This window comes from Brachypodium distachyon, chromosome 1 (genome assembly GCF_000005505.3).
Source record: "Brachypodium distachyon strain Bd21 chromosome 1, Brachypodium_distachyon_v3.0, whole genome shotgun sequence".
Classification (NCBI taxonomy): Eukaryota; Viridiplantae; Streptophyta; class Magnoliopsida; order Poales; family Poaceae; genus Brachypodium; species Brachypodium distachyon.
In genome coordinates this window covers 61,321,567-61,345,945 of record NC_016131.3, presented here as the reverse complement: position 1 = coordinate 61,345,945, position 24,379 = coordinate 61,321,567, and the positions used below count along the sequence as shown (strand labels likewise).

General features: G+C 47.2%; 5 protein-coding genes across 10 annotated transcripts; 4 read left to right on the top strand and 1 right to left on the bottom strand.

Moving 5' to 3' along the window:
* The first annotated feature begins 44 nt into the window (after nt 1-44).
* On the top strand, nt 45-4,849 carry LOC100831982 (peptide methionine sulfoxide reductase B5). Of its 2 annotated transcripts, none has more exons than XM_003557855.4 (3): nt 45-277; nt 4,102-4,258; nt 4,341-4,849. In XM_003557855.4, the coding sequence occupies exons 1-3, from the start codon at nt 183-185 to the stop codon at nt 4,488-4,490; spliced, it is 402 nt and encodes a 133-aa protein (XP_003557903.1). In that variant the 5' UTR covers nt 45-182; the 3' UTR covers nt 4,491-4,849. The 2 variants fall into 2 exon arrangements, with proteins under 2 accessions (XP_003557903.1, XP_024312427.1); XM_024456659.1 differs by lacking the exon at nt 45-277 and adding an exon at nt 2,247-2,543.
* A 1,233-nt stretch (nt 4,850-6,082) lies between these two features.
* Nucleotides 6,083-9,559, top strand: LOC100845964. Of its 2 annotated transcripts, XM_014896919.2 has the most exons (3): nt 6,083-6,450; nt 6,548-8,640; nt 8,781-9,559. In XM_014896919.2, exons 1-3 carry the CDS (start codon nt 6,258-6,260, stop codon nt 9,249-9,251), a joined length of 2,757 nt encoding a protein of 918 aa, XP_014752405.1. In that variant the 5' UTR covers nt 6,083-6,257; the 3' UTR covers nt 9,252-9,559. The 2 variants fall into 2 exon arrangements, with proteins under 2 accessions (XP_014752405.1, XP_003561613.1); XM_003561565.4 differs by having other exon boundaries at nt 6,084-8,640.
* Nucleotides 9,560-10,997: 1,438 nt separating this feature from the next.
* On the top strand, nt 10,998-13,592 carry LOC100825339 (uncharacterized protein HI_0077). Its single transcript, XM_003557833.4, has 2 exons — nt 10,998-11,741; nt 12,916-13,592. The coding sequence occupies exons 1-2, from the start codon at nt 11,163-11,165 to the stop codon at nt 13,387-13,389; spliced, it is 1,053 nt and encodes a 350-aa protein (XP_003557881.1). The 5' UTR covers nt 10,998-11,162; the 3' UTR covers nt 13,390-13,592.
* A 514-nt stretch (nt 13,593-14,106) lies between these two features.
* Nucleotides 14,107-16,925, top strand: LOC100831070. Of its 2 annotated transcripts, XM_010230293.3 has the most exons (5): nt 14,108-14,611; nt 14,729-14,807; nt 14,912-14,999; nt 15,089-15,226; nt 16,568-16,925. In XM_010230293.3, the coding sequence occupies exons 1-4, from the start codon at nt 14,171-14,173 to the stop codon at nt 15,219-15,221; spliced, it is 741 nt and encodes a 246-aa protein (XP_010228595.1). In that variant the 5' UTR covers nt 14,108-14,170; the 3' UTR covers nt 15,222-15,226; nt 16,568-16,925. The 2 variants fall into 2 exon arrangements, with proteins under 2 accessions (XP_003557900.1, XP_010228595.1); XM_003557852.4 differs by lacking the exon at nt 16,568-16,925 and having other exon boundaries at nt 14,107-14,611; nt 15,089-15,398.
* A 1,330-nt stretch (nt 16,926-18,255) lies between these two features.
* On the bottom strand, nt 18,256-23,586 carry LOC100845658 (sugar transporter ERD6-like 16). 3 transcript variants are annotated; one of them, XR_729927.3, is made up of 18 exons: nt 23,231-23,586; nt 23,055-23,117; nt 22,744-22,833; nt 22,617-22,676; nt 22,468-22,533; nt 22,253-22,318; nt 22,094-22,169; nt 21,951-22,015; nt 21,383-21,475; nt 21,198-21,278; nt 20,974-21,058; nt 20,855-20,898; nt 20,714-20,776; nt 20,580-20,639; nt 19,342-19,434; nt 19,098-19,157; nt 18,878-18,992; nt 18,256-18,557 (listed from the first exon to the last, which is right to left on the bottom strand). XR_729927.3 is itself a non-coding variant. In XM_010230291.3 (18 exons), exons 1-18 carry the CDS (start codon nt 23,549-23,551, stop codon nt 18,427-18,429), a joined length of 1,593 nt encoding a protein of 530 aa, XP_010228593.1. In that variant the 5' UTR covers nt 23,552-23,586; the 3' UTR covers nt 18,256-18,426. The 3 variants fall into 3 exon arrangements, 1 of the variants encoding a protein (XP_010228593.1); XM_010230291.3 differs by having other exon boundaries at nt 19,381-19,434; XR_002961752.1 differs by lacking the exon at nt 18,256-18,557 and having other exon boundaries at nt 18,929-18,992; nt 19,331-19,434.
* Nucleotides 23,587-24,379: the final 793 nt, after the last annotated feature.

The following is a 24,379-nucleotide window of genomic DNA, read 5'->3' as shown; positions in this document are numbered from 1 at the left end:
TCGATCGGCCTCGTGGTCGTGGGACATAAAACGTGGCCGGTCTCCCCCACCGTTCAACTAGTACAGTGGAGTACAAAACAGCGACCCTCTCCTATCCTCGATTCCCCTCCTGCTCCCGATCTTCCCCTTCCCGCCTGCCTCCTCAGTGCTCCGCCTGCTCCTGGGTTGGCCGCCGCGCGGTGATGGCGTCTGGGGACAACAAGCCAAAGACCGAGGAGGAGTGGCGGGCCGTCCTCTCCCCGGAGCAGTTCCGCATCCTCCGCCTCAAGGACACCGAGTCAGTATACCATCATCTCTCCTTCCGTCCTATTACGAGTTGTTCGAAAATCTTTGTTTCCCTTGCCTGCGTAGCCGCCACGTGTGTTCGTGATAAACAACAGCGAGGAAACACCATGTTAGGCTAAGGAGTCACGTTTGCGAATTAATCCGTGCCTGTGCTGCTGTACGTGATGCCTCGTGCGATTCCTCGGGGGCGTGCGGAGCCTGAGGCTCGCGATCGACGAATTAAATGTTGCGTGCTTTGCGGCCATGGCCATCGATTAGTCGGAGAGGATCATGCAAGTTTTGAACCGGCCCTGAAAGTTACAGGCGAGTGGTTCTGCCTGGACGTTGACTTTGTGTGCCAGTAAACATGCCAATCCTAACTGAGTGATCGGATTCCCAATTTCTGATTATTCAGCACAATTCGAACAAGGTGTTTTTTTTGTTGAAAGCCAGCCAGTCTAAGTTGACTTCTGAATTTCTGATAATTAGGGATGTTGAACTTTACAGACAAACGAAGTATGCATAGTGCCAACTTGTTAATCCTATTCATGACATGCATCTAAATTCCTAAATTTTGCCAAGAGATTTTTCATCATTTGAACCAATCCTAATTGAGTAACTGGATCCCCATTTAGTACTATTCCAACACGGTGAATGATAATGACTTGAATTCTAGAAACGTGTTAATCCTTTCATGGCATGCATCTAAGTTTGCAAATTTGTTTATTGACATGTACAGTAATTTTTCTCCATTTGAACCAATCCTAATTGAAAACCACTATTCCAACAAGTTGAGTTTTACTATTGTAAGCAAACCTCTCTAAGTTGACTTTTGATAATAAGGAATATTAATTTTGTAGAGACAAAAAAATGATGTATAGAGGCCAGATTTTGGATGTACTAGGCTTTGCTGCACTCCACTGTAGACTCCTACTAGTCTACTGTTTAAAAATTCAGGAAATAATCATTTTTCTTTCTTACACCTTACAAAATTTAGAACTAGCTATGGACAGGGCTGCATGAAAGCTTGCTATCCATGTGCCAGAACCATGAGTTGGTTGCGAGTTTTTATGGGTTTCACCTCTAGCCTATCCCAACTTGTTTGGGACTAAAGGCTTTGTTGTTGTTGTTATACACCTTACAAAATTTCATGTCAAAATTCAATCTGACATATCAAACCCAAAAAGATACAAACTCAGTAATCTAATGCTATTTTACTACTGTCCACATTATATTTTGTCTTCTTTTCTTCTTAATGTGTTGGTCAATTTCTTAAAAGATATATGGCATGCTAGACGCATGTTTTACGAATGCTATAAGAAATTCTAGATTTTCTCCTTCCATTTCAGTCTAGTGTCCAGCCGTTCAATACTTGTGAATTTTAATATTAATTGGAAAGGGAAATCTGAAATAGAACACACGATCACTTAAAGAACAGAAGAGAATTTGTTATGTACCCGGAAATAGGGAGCTTACATTTCTCACCAGTGTTGATTCTTTATCTAACTGAAATTGAGTAGTTGCATATTTATAAATTTTGTGTAACGTGCAAAGTTGCACACAACTTTTTGTGCTGCTTTCTTTTGAAGATGTGCAACTTGGTCCACTTAGAAATAATAATTTCTCAAACAATCTGGGAATAGCAGATCCATTAGTTATTACGCTAGACTCTAGAGCATGGAAAGATTGATAAAATGGCATGCCTAAGGCGTTTTTTGCGCATCATAACGGCTGGTTGTGGACGCGGTCGTGGCCTGGGCACGCGTGAGCAGGCCAGATTTGGCACCTGGTGGGCTCGGTGGTGGCCAGGATGGTGGGTGGCATGCGTCATTACGTGCCTAGGTCCGAGCACCCAAGGCTGGTCCTTGCACCAACAGGGGCACTGCATCTAGGCTGCCGGCGCTTCCTGGCAGGCTAATTTCCAGGGCATTTGCGTTGTGGTGGCAAGGTCGTGGTGGGGTGAGGAGGGGTGGCGTGTCTCTCAGATTCGGTCTGGCTTTGTCTTACCACTTGTTGGTGCCGGGATTCCTCTCAAGGTTGGAGTGGAGGGATGAAACACTCTGTGTGAAAGCCTTGAGTCAACGGGGGGTAGATGCCGACGCTCGTCGGTGTCCTTTCCTCCTTGGTGGTGTTGCCAAAGAGTTTCTTTCATCTCCTCCAGTGGATCATTGAGGGCCAGATTTGAGTCGGTCTCAGTAGTTACTGGTGTGTTCAGACCCCTTCCCCAGGATTCGGTGAGGTGATGGCATTGCTATGCTCTGGGCGAAATCTTTGTCCCGGTGAGAATCGGTGCCACTGGTGTTGTTTCCCTTCTTTGAGGCGTTGCTGAAGAGTTAGTTCTAAACCCTACCCTGCGCAGCGGCTGTGTTTGTTGTTGGAGGCTGGTTATGTGGGCTGGTGTCTCCAACAGGCAAGGGGCGAGGGTTGATGTTAGCGTGGTTCTTTTGGTGGGTGTGCTCTTGGCCTAGTTTAGCCAGGAGGTTTTCCTATTGCGTTGCACGGTTGTCCTTTGATCAGAGCACTAATGTTTGTTTTTCAGCCTAGTTTCCATATAAACTGGGTCAGTCTTCTTTATGAATCAGCAGGAGCACCCTGCCCTCGTGATGCGGTTCCGTACAAAAAAATTAGCGCTAAAATTTTAAATCTAACTGCGTATCTCTAGTCAGTTTGGCTTACACTTGTACCTGTATGTACCACCCAGAACCGCAGTGCTACTGGATGTTGCAGAATTTCATGTTGGTCTGGCTCAGCATTAATTTGTGTAATGGAAAGAGAACAACTATTTTCTGTGTTCATTGGATTTAGTTTCTTATAGTTATATTCCATATATTAGAGAGAATTTCCTTGTACAAGAGAAGTTTTGTTAGAGATCAATATCGTTTCTTATGAGAAGTCAAGTCATCCCTATTAAAGGGATAGCATATGCATAAATCCATCCATTATCGACCAAGAAAGATAAAACTAATTTTCTCTGATCTAAAGTTCATTATCCAATCTGTAATCTCTTCGTTCTCCTAAAGCCTATTCCGTTCGACCATGCTAGTTCGGTTCACATCAATATGGCAATGTTAGTTTGAATATTTTTTACGGTTGAAATCATATGGTTTTGTGGGCTTTTTTGTTGGCTGATCCATGGTGCATACCGTGTCATGGCATATGGTTTATGGGATTTTGTTTGCTTCTTTGATGCTTTTCTGGTGTAACAGCACTGTGTTGGCTTCCTATTTCTGTTCCGTGGGGTGTTTAATATGGTGCTAACTGCTAGTAGTTTTTTGCCCTGTAGTTCTTTGTCAAGCCGACAAGGGACAGCGGCTTCCCTGTTAGTGCGTCGTACTCGTTTCTTTCCTTTCGTCTCCTTTTACTTTGAGTAAATTTTCTCACGGAACCGCAGTTTTTGGGGTCGGTCTGTCCAGAGAGCCCAATTCTCTCTATTTAGCGTGTTTGACAGTAATTCTGACACCTGGTGCCCGCAAGGGAGTGTACGCTTGGCAGAAATGCCCGGTTCACTCGCCACATTGCTTTCTCAACACTACCCGATCTATTAGCCCATGCACTCCCTCAGATCCTAAATTTTTGTCGTTGTAAAGAATTTTTATTGCCTGATCAAACTGTTGAGATTCAATTGTGGTTTTCGAATAGTCAAAACAAGGTGTTCATCATTGGCTCATTGCGGAGGTTATATTGTTAACTTCAATAGCAGGTCACTATTAGCTTGGCTCTGAAGTTTCATCATGAAATCCTGTGTCACCTGACGTGTGAAGTGATTCCTGAAAACGGTGCGAGCATGCTCTAGCATAGGCCTTTAAACTAATTAACTTCACATTGCTATATATCCAGGTTGCCTGGAACAGGCGAGTACAACAAGTTCTACGGTAGTGGGGTGTACAACTGTGCTGGCTGTGGAACGCCCCTGTACAAATCCACCACCAAGTTTGACTCCGGCTGTGGCTGGCCAGCCTTCTTCGAAGGGCTTCCAGGAGCTATACAGCGGACGGTATGCCATAACAGCCTTTCACTCACGTAATTCTTCACATCTTTTGCACTCATACTGAATATTTATATTTGCCTGTGTTCAGCCTGACCCTGATGGTAGGAGGGTAGAGATCACATGCACAGCTTGCGGCGGGCATCTGGGCCATGTGTTCAAAGGAGAAGGCTTCAAGACGCCTACCGACGAGCGCCACTGCGTGAACAGCGTTTCGATGAAGTTCACTCCTGCCTCCTGAATCCTTCTTCCCCAAGTTACCTGGCTGATCGAACTTGCCAGGTCTGCAACGGTGGAAAGCAATACACAATAATGGATCCCGTAGTCCTTTTTCTCAAAGCTGTCTGTATGAACTTCCCTGGTTGGAGATTGCGGAGAGCAGTACAAAATATGGACGAACCTTGCGTGTCTCTGTAGGTGCATGGTTCTCCTGTCAAATTGGGCTGTAAGCTTGCAACTTGAATTGCGTGGAAATTCAACCCGATTCATGCTCCGGTCGTAAGTTAGAACTGAAAGCATTCTGCATTTCACATCAACTGCTTTACCGGCTTATGTATCTGAAGATGGTGTTTTAACAATTTCTGCATTGATGTTTGCTCATCATGTGCCCATACTTTTCTCATTAGCTGAGCATGGCAGCCTGGCAGGGCCTGTGGGCTATGGTGAACAGGAGCCTCCTGCGATGTACATTGGAGGATCAACGGGGTGCGATCTGAATCCTATTAAGATGAGGTCCTTTTTCTATTCTAGTTAGACCGCGATGTACATTGGAGGATCAACGGGATGCGATCTAAATCCTATTAAGATGTGGTCTTTTTGCTTTTATCTCATCAAGTTAGACCCTATTCAGCAAGTGCCACTTGTCTTCATCAATCTCAAAGCATTCCTTCATCTTCCCTGGCTCCCTGAATCACACACAGAACACAATCTGATCCATGGAGTTCCAGTTTTATGGAATTTTCTTTCCAAAGTTGTGTTCTGTTCTCCATCAAGTTGCAATTTTGTTTAAGACTTAGAGAGAGATGATCAGAACGTTGTGAAATTTGAAGATTATTTGACTGGGTTACTCAGCATCTATTCTTATTTGATGATTCTTCGGTTCAGTTATCTTAAAAAAGATTGTAAAGAACAAGTGAATTTTCCATCCGTTCTGATACAGTACTTCATAACGCCGATGACCATTCCATCAACCTGTTCATGCGGGTGTAGAAGTGGTAGAAAATCTTGATCCTAGAACGATGAGTAGTTGGCAGAGATGTTGGTCGCGACCACAAGCTAGCACCGGCAAGCCGACCGCAGCGTGACCACGCCACTCTGCAATTTTGGTAATGCGACCAAAATCTGGCAATCGTGCATCTGGCTATCTATCTCGACCAACGTTCGCTCACTGACTGATCAGGAGCCATGGTCCCTCGCCTCCGGACCAGCTCATAGTTGGCAATAATCGATCACATTATTACGTATAGCACCAAGAGCACGTCGATCCCTTCACAGCAGGAGTGCTCAGAATTAGTGTAGGGGATTTAGTACAAGTTAGTATGCGTTTTAAAATTCAACAACTCTTTTACTACTAGGGCAAGAAAGGAGGCGCACCGTGACTGTGCAGTGTTGTTATGGATAAAGCGGAATAACCGACCACAACCTGAGGTGTTGCCACGTATCACACCCACGGAGAAATAGGTTTCTTCTGCTCCCTCCCTTCCTACTGGAACAGCCAAACAGATCAATGCGACAGCAATTATTCCTCATTTTCATAACTCTTATTAAAATTACTTGTATCTAAACGTTTTTTAAGAATAGACAGATAAATTTGAGACAAGAATTATTGCAGGGAGGGAGTAGCAATCTCTTGTTTGCTTGCACGCCAACGTCAGTAGGCTGGCGGGGCCTGCAGGTCACGACCCGTCGACCACCGGCAGCCATGCATCTTCCACGCTTCCCCCTGCTCCAGCATACGCTTTCTCACTGGATCTATCGTAACTAGACGACGGCATTCGCCTTTGTTCCTATGGACGCATACAAGTTTGCGCAATCCGTTGTTTCTTTCTTGCACCAATCACACACGCCCATATTTGTGGAAAAATCGCGGACTAATATGCCGATCATGTCGCCGTCATCGCCACCACGTCGGCCGGACAGACACCAATTAATCATGAGCCACTTCGATCGCGTCCCTTGCCCCGTCTTCCTCTCCTCTCTAGGTAAGGTTGACCGTGGAATCGTTCTCGAATCTGCTACAAATCCAACAACATACGCCCGGCTTCGTTTCTTGGCTTCCCGTGATTTTGCCTTCCGTAGGCTGCGGCATGAAGTACAAGAAGGGCGACGGTGCCGACCAGCCCAACGACGACGGCGGGATGAACGGGAGCCGCGACGCGCCGCCCAGCATCGAGCTGGACATCATCCAGCACCACGGCGGTGGCGGCGGCGGCCTCGGCAGTGGCGGCGGCGGGTCGACGTCCTTCTTCGAGCCGACGTGGCGCGAGGACACGCCGGTCAGCGGCGGCAGCGGGCAAGGATGCAGCTCGGGCAGGAGAGGCGGGCGCGAGCCCCCGGAGAAGCGGCTGACCCTGTTCGCGCTCCGGCTGGCCGTCCTGGAGAAGGCGGCGAGCGGGCTCGGGACGCTGGCCTTCGCGTGGGCCACCGTGGTGCTGCTGGGCGGCTTCGCCAGCGACCTCACAAACACCGACTTCTGGTGCGTGACCGTGATCCTGGTGGGCGAGGGCGCGCGCGTCTTCAGCCGCAGCCACGAGCTGGAGTGGCAGCACCACGCCACCCTCACCTCCACCGCCGGTGGCGCGCTGCGCTCCAGCTCCCGCGTCATCCGCCGCTTCGTGCACGCCCTCGCCGCCCCAGACGACACGCGCGCCAGGGCGGCGCAGTTCCAGCGCCAGGTGGTGCTCCTCATGAAGCAGCGGACCTGGCACGCGCCCGACGTGTCCCTGCTCCCTTACACCGGCTGGGTGTTCCTGTCCAAGAGGATCGGCAGGGTGCTAAACTGGCTCCAGGTGCTCTCGGCGTCCGCCTGCGTCGCGCTCTCCGTGATGCGCCTCTGGAAGCACGACTACTTCGGCGCCGGCGCCGAGAACAAGAAAGACAACATGCGGCCGGCGCTCCTGCTCTTCTACACCGTGGCGCTGGTGGAGGCGTCGCTGTTCCTGCTCGAGAAGCTCTACTGGATCTGGAAGGTCTCCGTCTGCAAGCTGCTCGACCAGGTGAGCGCCGACTGCGACCTCGGCGCCTACGGGCTCGTGTCGCTCAAGCGCTTCTTCTACGACGCCTACTCGCGGTGCATCTCCGGGAGCATCTTTGACGGCATCAAGATGGACCTCGTCACCTTCGCCGAGGAGCTCATCCTGTCCGACTTCCTGGACGAGCAGCTCATCGGGGTGCGCATCCTCCAGCGGTTCGCCAACAGCAAAAGCGGCTCCGCGGGGGACACGCTGCGCAAGGTCGGCACCAACCCGCGCTCCATCGAGCGGGTCGTCGAGATGCTCAACTGGAAGCGCCCCGAGGAGGAGGAGGTGCGCTGGTGCGCGGCCGAGGTCGTGTCCAAGCTCGCGGGCAAGCGCCAGAACGCGCTGCGCGTGTCGGGCATCCCGGGCGCCATCGAGTCCGTCATGTCCCTGCTCTACACAGGCCGGGGCGCGCCCGCGTCCGCCGGGGACCCGCAGGCGCTCGCCGCGGGAGCGCACGGACGGAGCTACGACTACCTGCAGTTCAACCTGCTGGGCCTAAGGATACTCAAAAAGCTGTCGAGGGACCACGACAACTGCGGCAAGATCGGCAACGCGCGCGGCCTGCTCGCCAGGATCATCGGCTTCACGCACGCCTCGCAGCCCCTGCTCCGCAACCCGCTGGCGCCGGACTCCCAGGTGCGCGCCGTGAAGCGCGCGCTCCAGGTGGTGAAGATGCTGGTGTACACGACGGGGGCCACGGGGAAGGCGCTCCGGCGGGACGTCGCGGAGAACGTGTTCACGGTGAGCAACCTCCGCGGGATCCTGCAGCACGGGCAGCAGCACATGGACCTGCAGAAGCTGGCCATGGACATCCTCACGGGGCTGGCCATGGACGACAGGGCCAAGGAGATGATCGTGAGCACCGGAGGCGTCGTCAAGCTGCTGCTGTCGATATTCGCCGTCAACGTCAACGCCGACGAGTGCGAGCTTGGGCGCGAGGCCGCCGAGACGCTGGCGATGCTGGCCTTGGAGAGCGAGGCCGGCTGCTCGGCCATCCTCAAGAGGGACGACGTGCTCGATCAGCTCGTGTCGGCGTTGGATGACAAGGATGTTCGATCTCTCAACGCCGCGAGGGTGCTGCGGAGTCTGTGCGCCTACTCGGGGGATGAGCATCGGACGCGCCTCAGCGCGGTCACCAAGGCTATGCCGGCGGTATGTACTTATAAACCACCTTTTATACTTGGTCCTTTTATATTTCTACCTAATCTTCGGTGCCATGGCTGACCGCTGACACAATCTCAGACACATGACATGCGAGTGACAGACAGAATCTCTTATCTTTTGACATTCAGGTACTGAGAGGCACCATGACCGGAAGCGACAAGACCCTCGAGGTGTGCGTCGGCCTGACGACGCAGATATGCAGGTTCATCGACGGCGAGCGGTTCGCGGACGAGCTGCGTGCCGCCGGCCTGGACGAGCGGGCCTACGTGGAGCGGCTGGTCAGCATCCTGCGGCAGTATCGGTACCCGGAGATCAGGGTGCCCCGGATGCGGCGGTTCCTGGTGCAGCAGGCCGTGTGGCTCGTGACGAGCTCGTCTTCCGCACTCTACGCGGGGCTGCTCCGGGAGCTCGGGATGGAGCGGCTGCTCGAGTCCGTCGCCGACACCACGTCCGAGCTCGAGTGCTACCACGTCTTCTCCGGCAGCGTGGCCATCGGCAAGCACCGCGAGAACTTCTCCGCCATCGTGGAGTCTGCGCTCCAGCTCATCTCCGGAGGGGACGCTGCTGCTGCTGCTGCTGGAGGATCGTGGACCGAGTGAAACGGAAGATTGCAATGACGCTCCGGTATGGAGGGATCCATTCACGAAATGGGATTGCATAATTAAGGGAGTTGAGCATTTCCTTCTTTGTTCTGTTTATTGCCCAGCACGATATGTTCTTTTTGAGAGAGACAGGGAGTTGCCCATCAATGTGATGGCGTGTAAGAAGAGATAAAAATATGGGAGATTAGGGAGTTCAGCATGGTATATGACGATACAGCCATACGTGTATAGCTTTTTTCTCCGGAATTTGTATACTACTGTGCTAGTACTATAGTGATACGAGTACATCTGTTCCAGTTTGTCCTTGCCACTCGTCGACGTCATCCTTCGCCTCTGTTTTCTAACTGACAGAGTCTGGTAGCGAACGTATTTTTGGCATTTTATTATTGGGACTTAGAAGTAGTAATCTCACACGAAAATGACATGAATCCCTGGACCCAACAGCTAAATTTATCTCACCTCATAGCACACGACACAGTTAGTTTAAGGTTTGCCGCATGGGAAAGGAAGTTCCCATGCGGTGACCCGACAGCGTGCCAAGCCCCTCTGTCAGAATGGCTCTGTGCTGCTCCATCTTTGTGAATATTTTTTTTCCACAAAACCACGCATCAACAATTTTTTTTTAATTTATCCGGAAAATCACGGTTCTACGGCATGTACCAATGAGTCCAAACTAACGAGTTAAGACCATTTTATTTTACAGTTTTTCTTAGAGCTGTGCCCACGTGTAAAACGATACGTCCGACCCGTCATGTCCGTCCATCTTCTTCTTTCTATCCGGCGAAGCTCCCCTCGCCCATCAGGACACCTCCTGCGGCCCCTCCGTCCGAATAGCGCTTCGCGGCGCTGTTACGACCTGCTGCACAAGCCATCGTGCGCCGCCGAAATCGAATCGCGCCTCGTCTGCGCGCCCCAGACTTGCCCGCGAGCCGCGCCGCCGCCCGCCCGCCCGCGAGCGCCCCCGCCTGCCTGCGCGCCCCCTGCCCTCGAGCCGCGCCGCCGTTCGGCAGGCCCGCCTGCCCGCGCGCCCCAGCCGCCGCCTGCACGTCGCATGTGGCACGAGCGTGATTCGCCGTTGACATCGCGAAAAATACGCAAACTCGTGTGTCGACCTGTTCGTTTTCTCGAGGCCTCGACCGCCAGCCGGAGCTTAGTTTTCCAGAAGCAATAAGGCATTTATAAATGGTTAGCTCGGGCCTTCATTTGGCAATAAAAGTTACTCCACTAGTCTAGTACTGAGCTGAGCGGAGCTTTGGCGGTTTGGCACTTTGGCCATGGCTGGGAGCATCGCGTCTGCGCTGCTGCTCCTGCTTAACATGTCTGGAGCGCTGCTCGCCCCGCGCGCTCGTCAGACTCAGATCCTGCCATCCTCCGCCGACGATGGGGACGAAGTGGACTTCTTCTTCCCTTTCCTGGTGCTCTACAAGAGCGGCCGTGTCCAGCGCTTTTGGCACGGACGCGAGCGCCCCCGTGGCCGTTCTGCAGGCCCACCTGCACGAGCGCCCCCACCTGCCCGCAAGCTGCCGCCCCCGCTCAGCAGGCCCGCCTGCACACGCTTGCCCGCGCGCCGCCGCCGCCTGGCCCCGAGCTCCCGGAGCCATTGACGGAGACAACATCTGGTCGGGTCGGATTCGTCCAAATCTGACATGTGGGCCCGACTAAACTATCAACTCGCGTAATTCCAATTTTCTGCTACGATTTGTATACTCCCTCCGTCCCATACAATAGTTAAAGATGCAGAGGGAGGGAGCATAAGTTTGGAACTATACAAATGGGCCTGAAATTCGAGGAGCAACAATTATACAAACGGCCCGGCAACTCTTCTCCCACCCAACCAGCCGCCGCCGCCCGTCCGCGGCCAGAACTCCGGGACCAACTCCGCGTGCTGCGGGTTGCAGAATCGCTCAGATGGACGGTGCCGAAGGAGCGGTCGGCGTCGACCAAGCGGAAGGCAGGCAGCCGCCGAAGACGCTGGTTGACTGGGCGCTGGAGATCCTCGACACGGCCGACCCCGACGAGAAGGCCCGCATCGGCGACCTCGCCGCCGCCCAGTGGCTGCGCGGGGACATCCCGCTCCCGTACGACCCGGCGCAGCCCCCGCGCGACCCGCCGCAACGCCCGGCGCGGAGCGATGCGGTGCGGCTGCTCCCGCCTTCCCGGATGCCGAAGCTGGGGAAGGGCGGCAGCCTCCAGAGCCGGCTGGCGCTGCTGCACTCGCTGGCGCACATCGAGAGCTGGGCCGTCGACCTCTCCTGGGACATCATCGCCCGCTTCGGCGCGCAGCTGCGCATGCCCCGCGAGTTCTTTGATGACTTCGCCCGTGTCGCGCAGGACGAGGGGCGGCACTTCGCGGTGCTCTCCGCGCGGCTGCGGGAGCTGGGGTCGCACTACGGCGCGCTTCCTGGACATGATGGTCTCTGGGACTCGGCGATGAGCACGTCGGGCTGCCTCCTCGCTCGCCTCGCCGTCGAGCACTGCGTCCACGAGGTAAGGAGCGCTGCCTCTAGTCTGCCCTCCTACCTTTATTTACTCCTAGTTAGCATATTGATGCCAAAACTAACTCTGTGGTGCTAGTGCAGTCACCTAGATAGGGTTTCCTTTGTAAGCTTAAACAGCCCAAGCCTTCAAACTTGAAACGTCATTTCTTTCTCGAAATACTGGCCATCAATCAATCATCGTTTCATTTTCTTCATTCATGGTAGTTCTGGATATGTGATCATGGAAATTTTCGGTTTGGAAGGCTAATATTGTACAGGAAACCTGAAAGCTTGGATCGAACTGGCAGAACTACTCCCTCTGTTTAAAAATTATAAGATGTTCTGACTTTGTCCTAAGTCAAACCTTTTAAATTTTGACCAATGTTGTACTAATATCTACAATATCAAATAAGTATACTCTGAAGATCTATATCATGAATATCATGACGGATCTAACAAAACTAATTTAGAGTCATGAATGTTGGTAGATTTTTCTATAAATTAGTCAAACTTTATAAAGTATTACAACAAAACTAGAACATCTTATAATTTGGAACAAAGGTGTTTCTCACTTATGTTTTTGTTGTGAGAACTTGGTGCAATCGGTGATTATGAAACCTCTGTATGTGTTCTGATGCAAGAAAGTGAGCTACCCATGGCCTCCCCAGCGAGAACATATCTAGTGCTATCGTGTCTTGGGGCCATGGGGTACTACCATGCTCCCAAGCCAAGGCAGCGTAACTGAAAAGTCGTGATTTTTGTAAAAGAAATGTGTGGATTGACACAAGAACATATATGATATACGGTGCTACAAAATAAGGACTAGATGTTGTACTTTAGATCTCCTTTCTTTATGTCAGTTTTGAACTTCTGATTGGTTCACAAAGTACATTTGCTCCAGAGAAACTAGTAATCCTTGCAATGCAGTTTATTCAGTAAACTTAATATCAAATGTCTCATAGCTAAAAACCCTGTTGTATTGTTGCACATAATTTTATTTTCCAAACTGTTGCTATCTGTAATGTCAGCTGTACAAGCTTGTAATTTTGCGAGTGATGTGAATAATAAGCATGTCTGTTCTGCATGATATATCAATATCATTCATGTTCTTCATGTGCTAAACTCAAGTTAACCAGAACCATATGTACATATTCATTACTGATACTTGCCCATTTGGAACACAGGCAAGGGGATTGGATGTCCTCCCGACTACCATATCAAGATTCCGTGCTGGTGGGGATGAACAAACGGCCAAACTACTTGAAGATATTATTTATCCTGAAGAGATAACACACTGTGCGGCTGGTGTTAGATGGTTTAGATACTTGTGCCTCCGGCGCTGCATCGATGATCCAATTGCAGATTCAGTTCCTCAGTTCAAACCCCAATGCTCTAAGCTACCAGAAGATGATACTCGTGATGGATTGGCAGACAAGCTGCCACAAGTGGAGGATGGACCGGCAAAATGTAAACTGGGCAACAAACAGGATCACGATGAAGCAGCAGTCATTAGGACATTCCACAGCATCGTAAGGGAGCATTTCCGAGGACCCCTGAAGCCCCCCTTCAACACTGAGGCGAGGAAATCAGCTGGATTTGAGCCTGCCTGGTATGAACCCCTGGCAGTGAAGGAGGTAGAGGCACAAACAATCGAGTAAAAATGAAGTGTAGTGTTTTCGCTGCCTTTCTTGTAGAATCTGGTGTTTGACAGAGAGGCACTGCTGAACTGTTGATTATGGATTGACAAAAAAACGGAATGATCTGTGGACCAATCAAAACCAAACCAAGAAATGTACGTGGATTTCACTGTGAATTTGTGTTTTCAATTTTATTTTAGAATATGCAGTATCGTTTTTGATTTTACGTGGTGTTATGCAAGTATTTTTGTTGGTTCTACCCATTCTGCAACTGTGGAAAGGGAGAGGCCTTTTCCTGTTGCAGAGTGTATTAACTCCTATAACGATGTCGGTTAGTGGCGGTGGTGGATTCCCGGCACGTTGTCTCTAGAAGCCATTAGATTTTCCCTGCAGCAAGCCAGCAACTGAAGATGGTGACCATGGCTGCTATATATGCTTTGACTATTTTGTTTTAGAACTAGCGGCTTTGGGTAGTCTAATTTGTTTCGTTTATAGAACACTGTTGGATAGTCTACTCTAATCCGTTTCATCCCTAGGAATGAGTGTATAAGTGTGTTTAGCTATTGTTTTTAGGGAAGTGTATTTAGTATTTAAAGTGGACTCTTTTTTAAGAGAAATTTAGCTAGTGTGTCTCGAACAAAAGAATGTAGCCTTGCCTAAATGGGCCCTCCTGGGCCGACCGGTTGCCCTAAGCGTATAATGCTTGGGCTGGCCCTGAGCCCAGTGGTTGTCACTTCGTCTTGGCAGGCAGGCAAGGCAGGCCAAGCGAGAGGGGATAAGCAAGGTTTTGCTGAAGCAGAAGATGCTGCTGCTGCGGGCCGCTAGGGCGGCCACGGCGGCGTCAGCAGTTGCCGCTGGCGCCAGGAGGAAACCCGGTCTTCTACCTATCGCCATCGCCGGCCTCTCCTCCTCATCAGGGGCACCATCGGGTGGGAGGAGGAAGAAGGGCCAGCGGCGAGGCGAGGCCAAGCCCCAACCCCAGCCCTTGCCCGGGCACGCTGAGCCCCCGAGCAAGAAGAAGACCAACGCGAGGCCGGCCAAGGACAGGAAGGTTCGCCCACTGGAAGAGGCACTACGGCCACCAAGCCAGGAGATTGAGATGAGGAAGCAGCAACCGGAGAAGCCGAAGCGGGTGGTGCGGTGGCGTTGCGCGACGGGGTGTGGCGCGTGCTGCAAGCTCGACAAGGGCCCCGAATTCCCCACCCCCGACGAGATCTTCGCCGACCACCCCGACCAGCTCCAGGTAGAGTAGCTGCAGAACATCATTTTTGCTCTGTCAGAAAACAGAAGGAATCAGTTTCTTTTCAAAATGTTGAATTTCGGTTGATATAACATGCTGAATTGCTGATCACGATCACAGCTGTACAAGGGCATGATTGGCCCTGATGGATGGTGCACCAACTACGACAAGTCTAACCGAACCTGCAACATCTACCAAGGTAGTTTATACTTTGTACAGAACCAACTCAGAAATCCCGTTTTACTCTTCAGCGCAATGCAGGTATAAAATGACGCTGTTATGGCTGGTTTTCTTCTGTTGTAGACCGGCCATTCTTCTGCAGGGTGGAACCGAAGGTATTCGACGAGTTCTTTGGTGTGCCACGCAACAGATTTGACAGAGAAGCCTGCAGGTTTGCTCTTCTGTTAATGTTCTCGTATCTTCTACAGTACAGGCTAGTACTGCGAGATGGTGATTTGATTATCTGCCTGTTGTTTGCAGTGCTTGTGTAGATAACATCAAGATGGTGTACGGTGAGGATTCTGCCGAGCTTGTTAATTTCAAGCATGTCATAAAGGAGGAAAGTAAAAAGCAGGAAGCAAGCATGAGCCAAATTAAGTTGTTGGATACCTAGCTCTGGTAGGGTTGCACTTGCAGTAATTTCTTTATAGTATTTTCCAATGATTTGGCAAGTCATTTTTGCTTGAGTATGTCACATATATCACTATTTTTTGAAAGGGAAGTGGTAAGGCAGGCGCCTACAGTGATTTTTCTTTTAAAGAATAAGAACCCTAATTCACGTCTTCACATCCATGAGAACTTGAACACTGGTGGCAGTGTCGTACATGCAGTCCCCCAACCAAGTGAGCCACTATTCTTTAGAGGTCCCAAGCATTGTCAAACTGCTGATGAAATACAGTTAATTTTCTCCTGTAAAATCCTTACCAAACATCTAAACTAGTAAGGTGTAAACATGTCCTTCTAGGTGAGCCTTTCTAAGAATTTGACATGGAATAGTGGACCATTGGTAATCAGAAATTTTCGGCAGAACACTTAATGTCAGATTGTCAGTTTCTTCTTAGATTATTTTGTAACATAACATGAAAATGTGTTGCTGAAGTTTACACGAAGTATTAATCCGAGCTGCTCTTAGCAATATACCCTGTTAAGAAGTTGGGTTCAGTAATGTAGCTCAAAGCTGACTTGTCCTGGTTACTGTGACCTGAGACTTGGTCTCACCAGCCTTACTAGGTTTTCAGACCTACATCAGGCCTGATAAGGGCAACATGAAAGAATTGTGTTTTTTCAGCAATTTTGTCTGGCTGAATTGCATGTGCTGACCAGTTCACCTAAATGGTCGAGCTGAGGGAGAAATTTGGGTAACTAGCTAAATATCCGTGCGTTGCTACGGGCAAGAAAAATAGAACTACTCGCGTAGATAAATTAGACTAAAAAACCACTATTACATATTAGTGGCACCTCCTAGTAATTTTATTCCCCAACTTTAGCGGAAAAATATTATTACCATCTCAGTCTTTTGCAATAGATTTATTGTTTGCATTAGAAGGAGGTGAGGAGTTATGTTTTACAATAGAAGGAATGGTGTAAATTCTCTTCAAAACACAAGAGTTATGTCAGTTACTTCAACCAGCAGTACTATTTTCTTTTGTTTGTGTATCTCCACACACTATTCGTCTAGTGCTATTATATTGTTTATTATTGGATTGCCATGTATCCCCCTACAGTTGAGGATACTGAAAAGTTTACCTCTTTAGTTCTGATTCCTATTTTCCAAAAGTTACTCAGCAGTCCTGGGCAATCTATGGTTTTCCTCTAGATTACCCTGATATACCACCTTTTTTAATTACTAGTACTACTTATGTGATACTTATCGGATATAGATAATAGATATCTCCCTACTATGCCACGGTAGTCGGTACACAATGGGGCATAACGATAGTTCATTCCTTTTTTCGGCAGGCCCAGGGGCTAGCATCATTCTTAAATTAAGCCTTTTCTGGACATCTTCGCTGATGCACTGGTTTATTGTTTCACGTAAAATTTAGAAGGTATCAACGTTCTGATGTAAAGATCCACATACGTTATCTAATTCATTGCGGGACGTTGAAATTTGGAATATGTGATGTTCGATGCTCATAGAAGGGCCTGGTGCTACGGCAGTTCTGACCTATGCAGTTACTGCCTCGTCTCAAAATAGAAGGCATGTTTCAGGACTTGTACTAAGATTTTCTCCATTAATATGTGACTTGTGTGATTTATATCATAATCATAAGCATGTACTTTTGAATACAAACACAATTATATCATTTTTATATCACATAAATTGTACGTTAATGAAGTAAATCTCAGTCAAACCCTTGGTCAAAGAATACCTGATATGACTTCTATTTTAGATGCCTGTTCGGTTCAGATTTGATGGTTTTGCTTGTTTATTCAGAGTTGTTTGGCATAGCACCATCAAGTTCTGATGATAACATCCTGGTCTCATTCTACGTTGGTATTGAACGATCAAATCTGTTGTCCCTTCGTATTTTATTCTTTAGAAGAGATAGTTCGACACATAGTGCACACATAATTACCTATCTGGTGAGCGCTCATCATTTCTATGTGAGATTTCTTTCTATGTAGTAACACTAGCCCTCTTAAAATATCCCCAATAGTACTTTTGTATTGCCCCAATGGTTAGCTCATAGGACAACCAACATATTTCCACTATCCATAGCTGAAGATGATCGAGCACCAGAACAGTTGGATAAATGGAAGAACGAGCACTGGGAAATGAATGAGGCAAGAGTTTTGCTCTCGCGGTTTAAACAAGAGGTCTGGGATTCTTTTATAAATACTCCAAAATCACAGTATCTCAGTACAGTACACCCTTCTTCCAAATACTCCCTCAGTCCCATACATGAATTTCGTCACTTAATATGTGACGGAAAGAGTAATATAACACATAATTTTCTGCTAAATTTTAATCAAAAACTAGAACGGTACTAGTATGAGGCTATTATTACGCAAATCGATATAATTGGATTCGTACCGAAAGCAATGGCAAAGGTAAAGGCTATACGACGGAGGCCTTAAAAAAAAAAGCTATACGACGGAGAGAGCTATGCCGGCGGCGTCCAGGGACGAGCAGGGAGGGACGTTGCTTGGGTGACAGTACGTCGCACTCACTGACGCGTGGACCGGCCCCACGTGTCAGTGACTGTACGGCACTGAAGCACGATCGAGCAGGAAGAGGGAGGTGACTGAAGGCACGTCTGCCGGCTTGGCACTACAAGCCGACCTCAGCTAGGATATCCTCTGTCAGACGAGCAGCGACCAGAGTGGTACCCTCGAAGCTTCCACAGCCTCCTCATCGTGAGTGAAGGCAGCAACCGGGTGGCCGTGACCTTGCCCCGGAGCGAGGAGGCCGTGGATGCAAGCCAAGACATGAGGTCCTCGTTAGCCCAAGGAAAGCATTGTATCGCCACAGCTTTGACTAGAAGTCGGGAACAGCATAAAGCACCAAACAAACATGAGCGATCTATAAATTATGAGTGGGATCTCTGGAATAGTGATTTCTTTTCTTGGCAGTTTTTGGTGGCATATATGGAAATGAACAGTAACTGAACACCTATCTGCTGCGTTAAACCAAAGCTTTTCAATGACAATACATGGTAAAATGCAACAATAAGCAACAATTATCTCGCTAGAGAAGTAACAATGCACATATCAAATGGCTGGAATTGATTGACAAGCAGACGAATTTGTTAGAGTACTAGTTTTTTCCTTACATACAGAAAAAATTGTTGTACATTCCCTACATTGTCTCCCTCTTAATCTGTCAAACCCACGCCCATTAATGACTCTTGGATCTCTTCGAGTGTTGTCCCTTTAGTTTCTGGCACTAGCCTTGCCACGAACAACATAGTGACCAGGCTCGCTGCAGAGAACAAAAAGAAGGTGCCTACACACAGAAAAAGGAAAATGACATCTACCAGTAAATTTAATCAGCCTAGGAGATATTGCAAATTAGAACCAACCTTGCGAAAACCCAAAAACTTTTATTGCCAATAATCTTTTGTAATTTAACTATTATTATTCAGCTACCCACGTTCTTTTTGAAACCATTATCTAAAAATTGTTCCTTTGAAACTTTCTTTGTTTTTTAGATACTACTGTATTATTAAGCTATCCCATGTGCAGCTAATGGACTAATGGCGGATGTTCTACACTTCAACTTTCTTCTCGTACTGTCCTACTTGCGCTAGTGTTAAAGAAGTTTACCTGCAGAATTCCAATTCATTAGGAAGCTGAATGAATATGAAATTGCAAAGGAACCTAACCAGCTAACCAGGGTTACCAAGCTTCCAGCTATTGCTTTCATGTCGATTGAAAATATCTGTGTCAATAAATCAGGAGAAAGCATCAATTGCAGAGTTAACTAAAGATTCCAAGAATATGAGCATCATCCAAAATTTACTTTAGGTTATTTTATTTTTAGTACCTCAGACATGATAACCCAAGGAATAGGTCCCATTCCAATTGAGTATGCCATGTAGTATGCCTATTTAGGAAGCAAGATTAGAATATGTAGCATTTTCGAAATCTGAAGATGCTGTTCGGAAAATACCCATCTTAGCTATTAGCAGTATTTGAAGACCATAACTTAAAACTGACTAAACAGTCCTCAAATATTAATGTATACGAATTTTGCAACGAAATATGTAGACATTTCACCATAAAATTACATAGTAGAGTAGAAGTTTCAACTATTGTAACTTGTGTACCAATATGCCATAAAGAGCCAACGCAGGGACCAACTGTGTGTGCAATCCTTGTGCCTGTAAGATAATGAGAGTTGAGAAGGTCAAAATCAAAAGAGAAGGAAAAGTAAATATTCTGCTGCCGCCTGCCTCCTGATACAAGTACAGTGATAAACCCTGATTATTCACAAAACTGTGAAGTCAGTTCAAGTTTACTTAACTACTCCCTCTGATACTAAATTCTTGACTCAAATTTGCCCAAATATGGATGTATCTATTCCTAAAAAGCGTCTAGATACATGTAATATTTTGACAACAATTTAGGATCGGAGGGAGTATTTTACTTTTGTCAAAAAATAAATTCTCAAACACTGTCAATTTGACCAGCTTAATTATGTAGACATCTCACCCTTGCATCACGCTTATTCAACCTTTTCTTTTTGTATGTTTCATCAGCCTGATTTTGTTGATATCTTACCCTTTCAGCAGGTTAACAAAGAGTCTCATACATGGGAATTACAGTGGTGTGTGTATGGTAGTGTTGGTCTGGTATTTTTTTGTCCTATCATCAAATATAAGGGAATGCACAGTAGCATGATGTTGGTCTTTTCTTAGTCAGTCCGTGTAGGATTTTTGTTTGACATGGAAGAGAGAGAAGCTGCCCTTTTCTTAGTCAAGTAAATGCTAAGAGAAGGCTCATGCCACTAAAATCAAGGATACTAGAGGCAACAACATTGAATATAAGGGAAAGAAACCTCATCTAAAATTGCATTACATATTTAATTGCCTCTAGTTGACACGGAAAGCATAAGGGAAGGATGCCTTCCCTACCATTGTACATGCCCTAAGGTGCTTAAAAGGCTGCGTAGTTCAACACTTCAAGTTGGATGATTTTGGTAACCACAGTTACCTTATGTTCTGCATACAGGCACTAGTATTATTAGATAACTAAAATTGAACAGTTCACCGCCCACTTCTGTGGTTTGTCCTGACTAAGGGAGAAAACAATCATATAGAGCTGATGAAGAAAAAACAAGCTATACATGAGCAGAAGAATGGTTAGAATTCTTATGAAACTTCAAAAACCATCTTGATAACAATTGTGACACGTTTCTTTGTGAAGTTTGATGATGGCTTATTTTAGCACTAAAACATGATTGTCAGTTAAAAATTTGTATTGTCCCAACGTAGATCGATAGGATGAGAGAAAAAAAAACAGATACCTTAAAGTAGAATGATAGCCCAGTCAGAAAGCAGCCCAAAAATGTTCCAGATGAAGAGACCTACATAATAGAAGAATCTCATAAATGATGTTATGTTTTTCCTTTGTATACGCTCAGTTTTGGATCGTCTATACCAGTAAAAGGGCTCTTCTTCCACTCCTATCCATGAGAAGGGCCCCAAATAATGTGATTGGAATCTGAAACATTTACAGTTTTAGACAAATAGTGGTTGCCAGTTACAGTCCTTGGTGGAGAACAAACGGCATATCCTGAACCTGAATAACGCCAATCAAGATGGTGCCAAGTTTCCCAGAAAATCCTGAAGTTTTTGGGAAGAATAATTACAAAAAGTTCCTCATCAGTAAAATGACACAATCACTTAGGCATTTGGTACCTGCAGAGGAAAAAATGTAGCTTGTATAGAAGCCTATCGCATTTATTCCACCCAGTTGCTGAAAGATCATCAAACCAGCACCCACCTGTGTATGAAGCCTGTATGATTAGCTCTGACCTGAACTTCTATTTCTGACAACAACGTTTTACATCATATATTCTCAACTTCTACTTTAAAAGGAAGATAAGGTCTTTTGGAATGAAGTATGTGAAAGAATTTCTTACAATCATTGCGAACATATTTTTGCTCTGGAGCAAATCTTGAATCCTGGCCTTAGGTAAGTGGTGAACTGTTTCAATGTACTCCTGCATGAGATGGTTGTTTTTTAAAATCTTCTCCCAGATTATGGAATTTGATGAAAGGAACTATGCAATTTTATGAAAGGAAGTGATTTGGGCCAGAAACTAACTCTAATCTCAGTAGCCTCGTCAGATATGTCAGCATTTTCACCCCTAAGATTTTGCAGTGAAGTACGAAATTCTTTCTCTCTCCCTGTATTGGCCTGCCATTTATGGAAAACTGAACTTTAGTATGGAAGGGCACTATGCGAATCCAAAACTTGACTCAAGGTTTATTATTGACCTAAGTGGTTATGTTTCATATTGTCATCATGTGTTGGTGTTTGGTGTTCAACAACAAATTCATGAATTTTAGCAAAATCTTTTGATTGCAAGGTTAAATGGTTGGATTGCAGTATTAATAATTTTATTTAACCCATGAAAAAACAAACAGAATGAAAACAAGCATACACTATGGTTGCCTGCTCATTACGAAAAAATGGAGAACATGAATGATAGTTTTTCTCGTCCAACAAATCATAAATTAAACAAAAACTCCCTACGCTTGGAGAAAACTACGTTTAATGTTCTCCATTAAGCGGCCATGGTACAGAGCAGACTAATAATAATCTTACCAATACTGTCGGACTGCAATCACGCAACTCTTACATTTTAACTTCAAAATAATAATAATCTTACCAGCCACCTTGGAGACTCAGGAATGAAGAGAAGCCCCCAAAAGAGGAAAGCGCAAGGGACTAGTCCTGCATTAAAATGCTATAACGATTTCTCCTGGATAATGACTATGCAATCATCCCTATAAAGATAATGGATAGTATTACCTACTAGAGTCAAAGAGCGCCATGAAAGCAGTGCTCCACTAATGTAAGCAGCTGAACACCCTGAACAAATGAACAACTGCACTTCTAGACGGACTATGTTAAATTTTCAGCATTTACTAAATTAAGCATACATCAAGAGTCTTTTGAGATGTCTCCAACCTGGTTTGACGTTGTAAGGCCTCCTCGAAGATCCTTTGGTGCTATTTCAGCTATGAACACAGGCACCTGTGTGGGTAATGTTAGTGCACGAGAATACTATCTACATCAAGGGGCAAACAGTGTGTTTCTTAGATAGTAAGTAAATGTGTTTAGAAAGGTAAAATTAAAATACATAATGAAATTCGTGTGCAAATTTAAAATTAACGTATGCTCACCACATAGGACAGAAGTCCGGTACAGATGCCCAGCAAGACTCTTCCAAAGTAGAGCATCATTGCACCCTTTGTGTCAATGAGGGCAAGATTTCAAACTCTTAAAACCATAAATGACAGCTGGAAAAAGGAATTAGTATGTTGAAAGATACCTCAGCTAAGTATATAGTAAGCCAGCCGAAAACGCCTACAACTGCTGCCAACCGCATGGTCTGTGGTAAATGCAAATGGAAGAATAACCACTATGCGTCATCCTAATCAACAATTAAAGTGCATCACCATTTTGCGTCCAAGAGTGTCTGCAAGACGCCCACTAATCAGAGCGCCAATCATTGCACCAATTGCCAAGATAGATGCAAACACACCATACTACAAGGTTAACCAACAAACAGAATTAGTCGTCTCTACAATAAACATAATGGCCATTATGTTCTAAGAATACCTTTGTTCAACATTACAAAGTATAGCTTGAGTTCCAATTCATTGTTTCACCAAATGACAAGTAGCCGCAACAATTACATCAATCTACAGTACCAAAAAAGGATCATGTCCAAGCTCTACAAAAGTGGGGTGATTTTGTGTCAACCAACCTGAGAATTGGACAGTCCAATGTCGCTCACAATTCCAGCTTGAGCCGGCGCAGAATACCCAACCTGCATATCATACACCAACATAGCCAAATTTTAAGCAAAGGAAAGACACAGGCCAGCAGGGGCAGGCAGAGACAGCATGAACACTTTCGACACGGAATGAGCGGCAGGCTTACACAGGTGCCGAACTCGAAGGACCCGCACACGGCCACCGCGGTGCTGAGTAGGACCATCCGCAGCGATCCCTCGGTCCCATTCTCGGCCTCCGCCTGGCCTTGGGCCGCCGCCACGGCCGTGGCTCTCCTTGTCCGACCGCACGTCGCCTCAACGGCCGCTGCCGGCAACCGACGCGGGCAGCCGTCATCCCGCCGTGTGGCGGCGCACTGCCCGCGCCGCGACAGGCGCCTGCTTTCGAGGCGAAAGGAGAGGGAGGGGCCAGCGGCGGAGTGACGGGGGAGGAGCGCCGCAGGGGTGGACAGAGTGAACGCGGCAGCCATTTGTCAGCCTTCAAACGCTGGGGATCACATAGATATCTGAGATATATTTTTTTCGAAAGGGAGGCAACGCCTATCTCATTAAATAAGAAGTTCAAACAAGGCCGAAAGAAAAAGAAAAGAAAAGGACAGCAAAAGCCCATTCTTTCGGCGTAATACTACACAAATGCTTATCGCCTGCCGGTGCCCAATTACGCGCTTCATTCTTGATCTTATAGAAGATAATAGGCGGCATCTTCGTGATCTTACGAAAAACCCTTGCATTTCTTTCGTTCCAAAGCTCCCATATGACCAACATGACGATAGATGCAATTGTCTTCCTTCTCATATCAACTCTCAAGATGTTGGAATCCCACCACTCCTGCACCGAGTGGGTGTCTTGTCACGAACTTGGGTTGAGCTATGCTAGCCCCATCCAATCCCTAACCATGATCCAAATGCGAATAGATAATCTGCAAGAAAAAAAGGATATGCGTTGCGGTCTCCGGTTCCCTCTTGCAGAGCTGACAGAGGCAGCAGTTCGGCCATCCCCACTTTTCCAATCTGTCTGCAGTCCAAACACTGTTGTCGAGAACGAGCCAAGCAAAAAACTTGCATTTGAGGGGCGCCTAGTTTCCCCACACCGCCGGCTTCATGGAGGTGAAAATAATCCCGACAAATTGCGCTTTGTAGGCTGACATGGTTGAGTAGACACCAGAACTAGAAAGGTTCCAAGAAATATCGTCATCGATTCCGTCGGGGAGATGAACGTTGGAGAGCAGGGTCTCCTTGTGACGGTCCAGACGCGGCGGTACTTGTGATATTTCTGCTTGGGACGCGTTTTATTTGGCA

Excerpts from the sequence above, each read along its gene's own strand:
- LOC100831070 (XM_010230293.3), top strand. The coding sequence starts at position 14,171 with ATGCTGCTGCTGCGGGCCGCTAGGGCGGCCACGGCGGCGTCAGCAGTT. Across the intron at positions 14,808-14,911 it reads AACCTGCAACATCTACCAAG|ACCGGCCATTCTTCTGCAGG; the intron begins GTAGTTTATACT and ends CTTCTGTTGTAG. Across the intron at positions 15,000-15,088 it reads TTTGACAGAGAAGCCTGCAG|TGCTTGTGTAGATAACATCA; the intron begins GTTTGCTCTTCT and ends TGTTGTTTGCAG.
- LOC100831982 (XM_003557855.4), top strand. The coding sequence starts at position 183 with ATGGCGTCTGGGGACAACAAGCCAAAGACCGAGGAGGAGTGGCGGGCC. Across the intron at positions 278-4,101 it reads CTCCGCCTCAAGGACACCGA|GTTGCCTGGAACAGGCGAGT; the intron begins GTCAGTATACCA and ends CTATATATCCAG. Across the intron at positions 4,259-4,340 it reads CAGGAGCTATACAGCGGACG|CCTGACCCTGATGGTAGGAG; the intron begins GTATGCCATAAC and ends GCCTGTGTTCAG.
- LOC100845964 (XM_014896919.2), top strand. The coding sequence starts at position 6,258 with ATGGACGCATACAAGTTTGCGCAATCCGTTGTTTCTTTCTTGCACCAA. Across the intron at positions 6,451-6,547 it reads CGTCTTCCTCTCCTCTCTAG|GCTGCGGCATGAAGTACAAG; the intron begins GTAAGGTTGACC and ends TGCCTTCCGTAG. Across the intron at positions 8,641-8,780 it reads TCACCAAGGCTATGCCGGCG|GTACTGAGAGGCACCATGAC; the intron begins GTATGTACTTAT and ends TTTGACATTCAG.
- LOC100825339 (XM_003557833.4), top strand. The coding sequence starts at position 11,163 with ATGGACGGTGCCGAAGGAGCGGTCGGCGTCGACCAAGCGGAAGGCAGG. Across the intron at positions 11,742-12,915 it reads TCGAGCACTGCGTCCACGAG|GCAAGGGGATTGGATGTCCT; the intron begins GTAAGGAGCGCT and ends TTTGGAACACAG.
- LOC100845658 (XM_010230291.3), bottom strand. The coding sequence starts at position 23,551 with ATGGCTGCCGCGTTCACTCTGTCCACCCCTGCGGCGCTCCTCCCCCGT. Across the intron at positions 23,118-23,230 it reads CCTTCGAGTTCGGCACCTGT|GTTGGGTATTCTGCGCCGGC; the intron begins GTAAGCCTGCCG and ends TATGATATGCAG. Across the intron at positions 20,777-20,854 it reads TCTTGATTGGCGTTATTCAG|ATTCCAATCACATTATTTGG; the intron begins GTTCAGGATATG and ends TAAATGTTTCAG.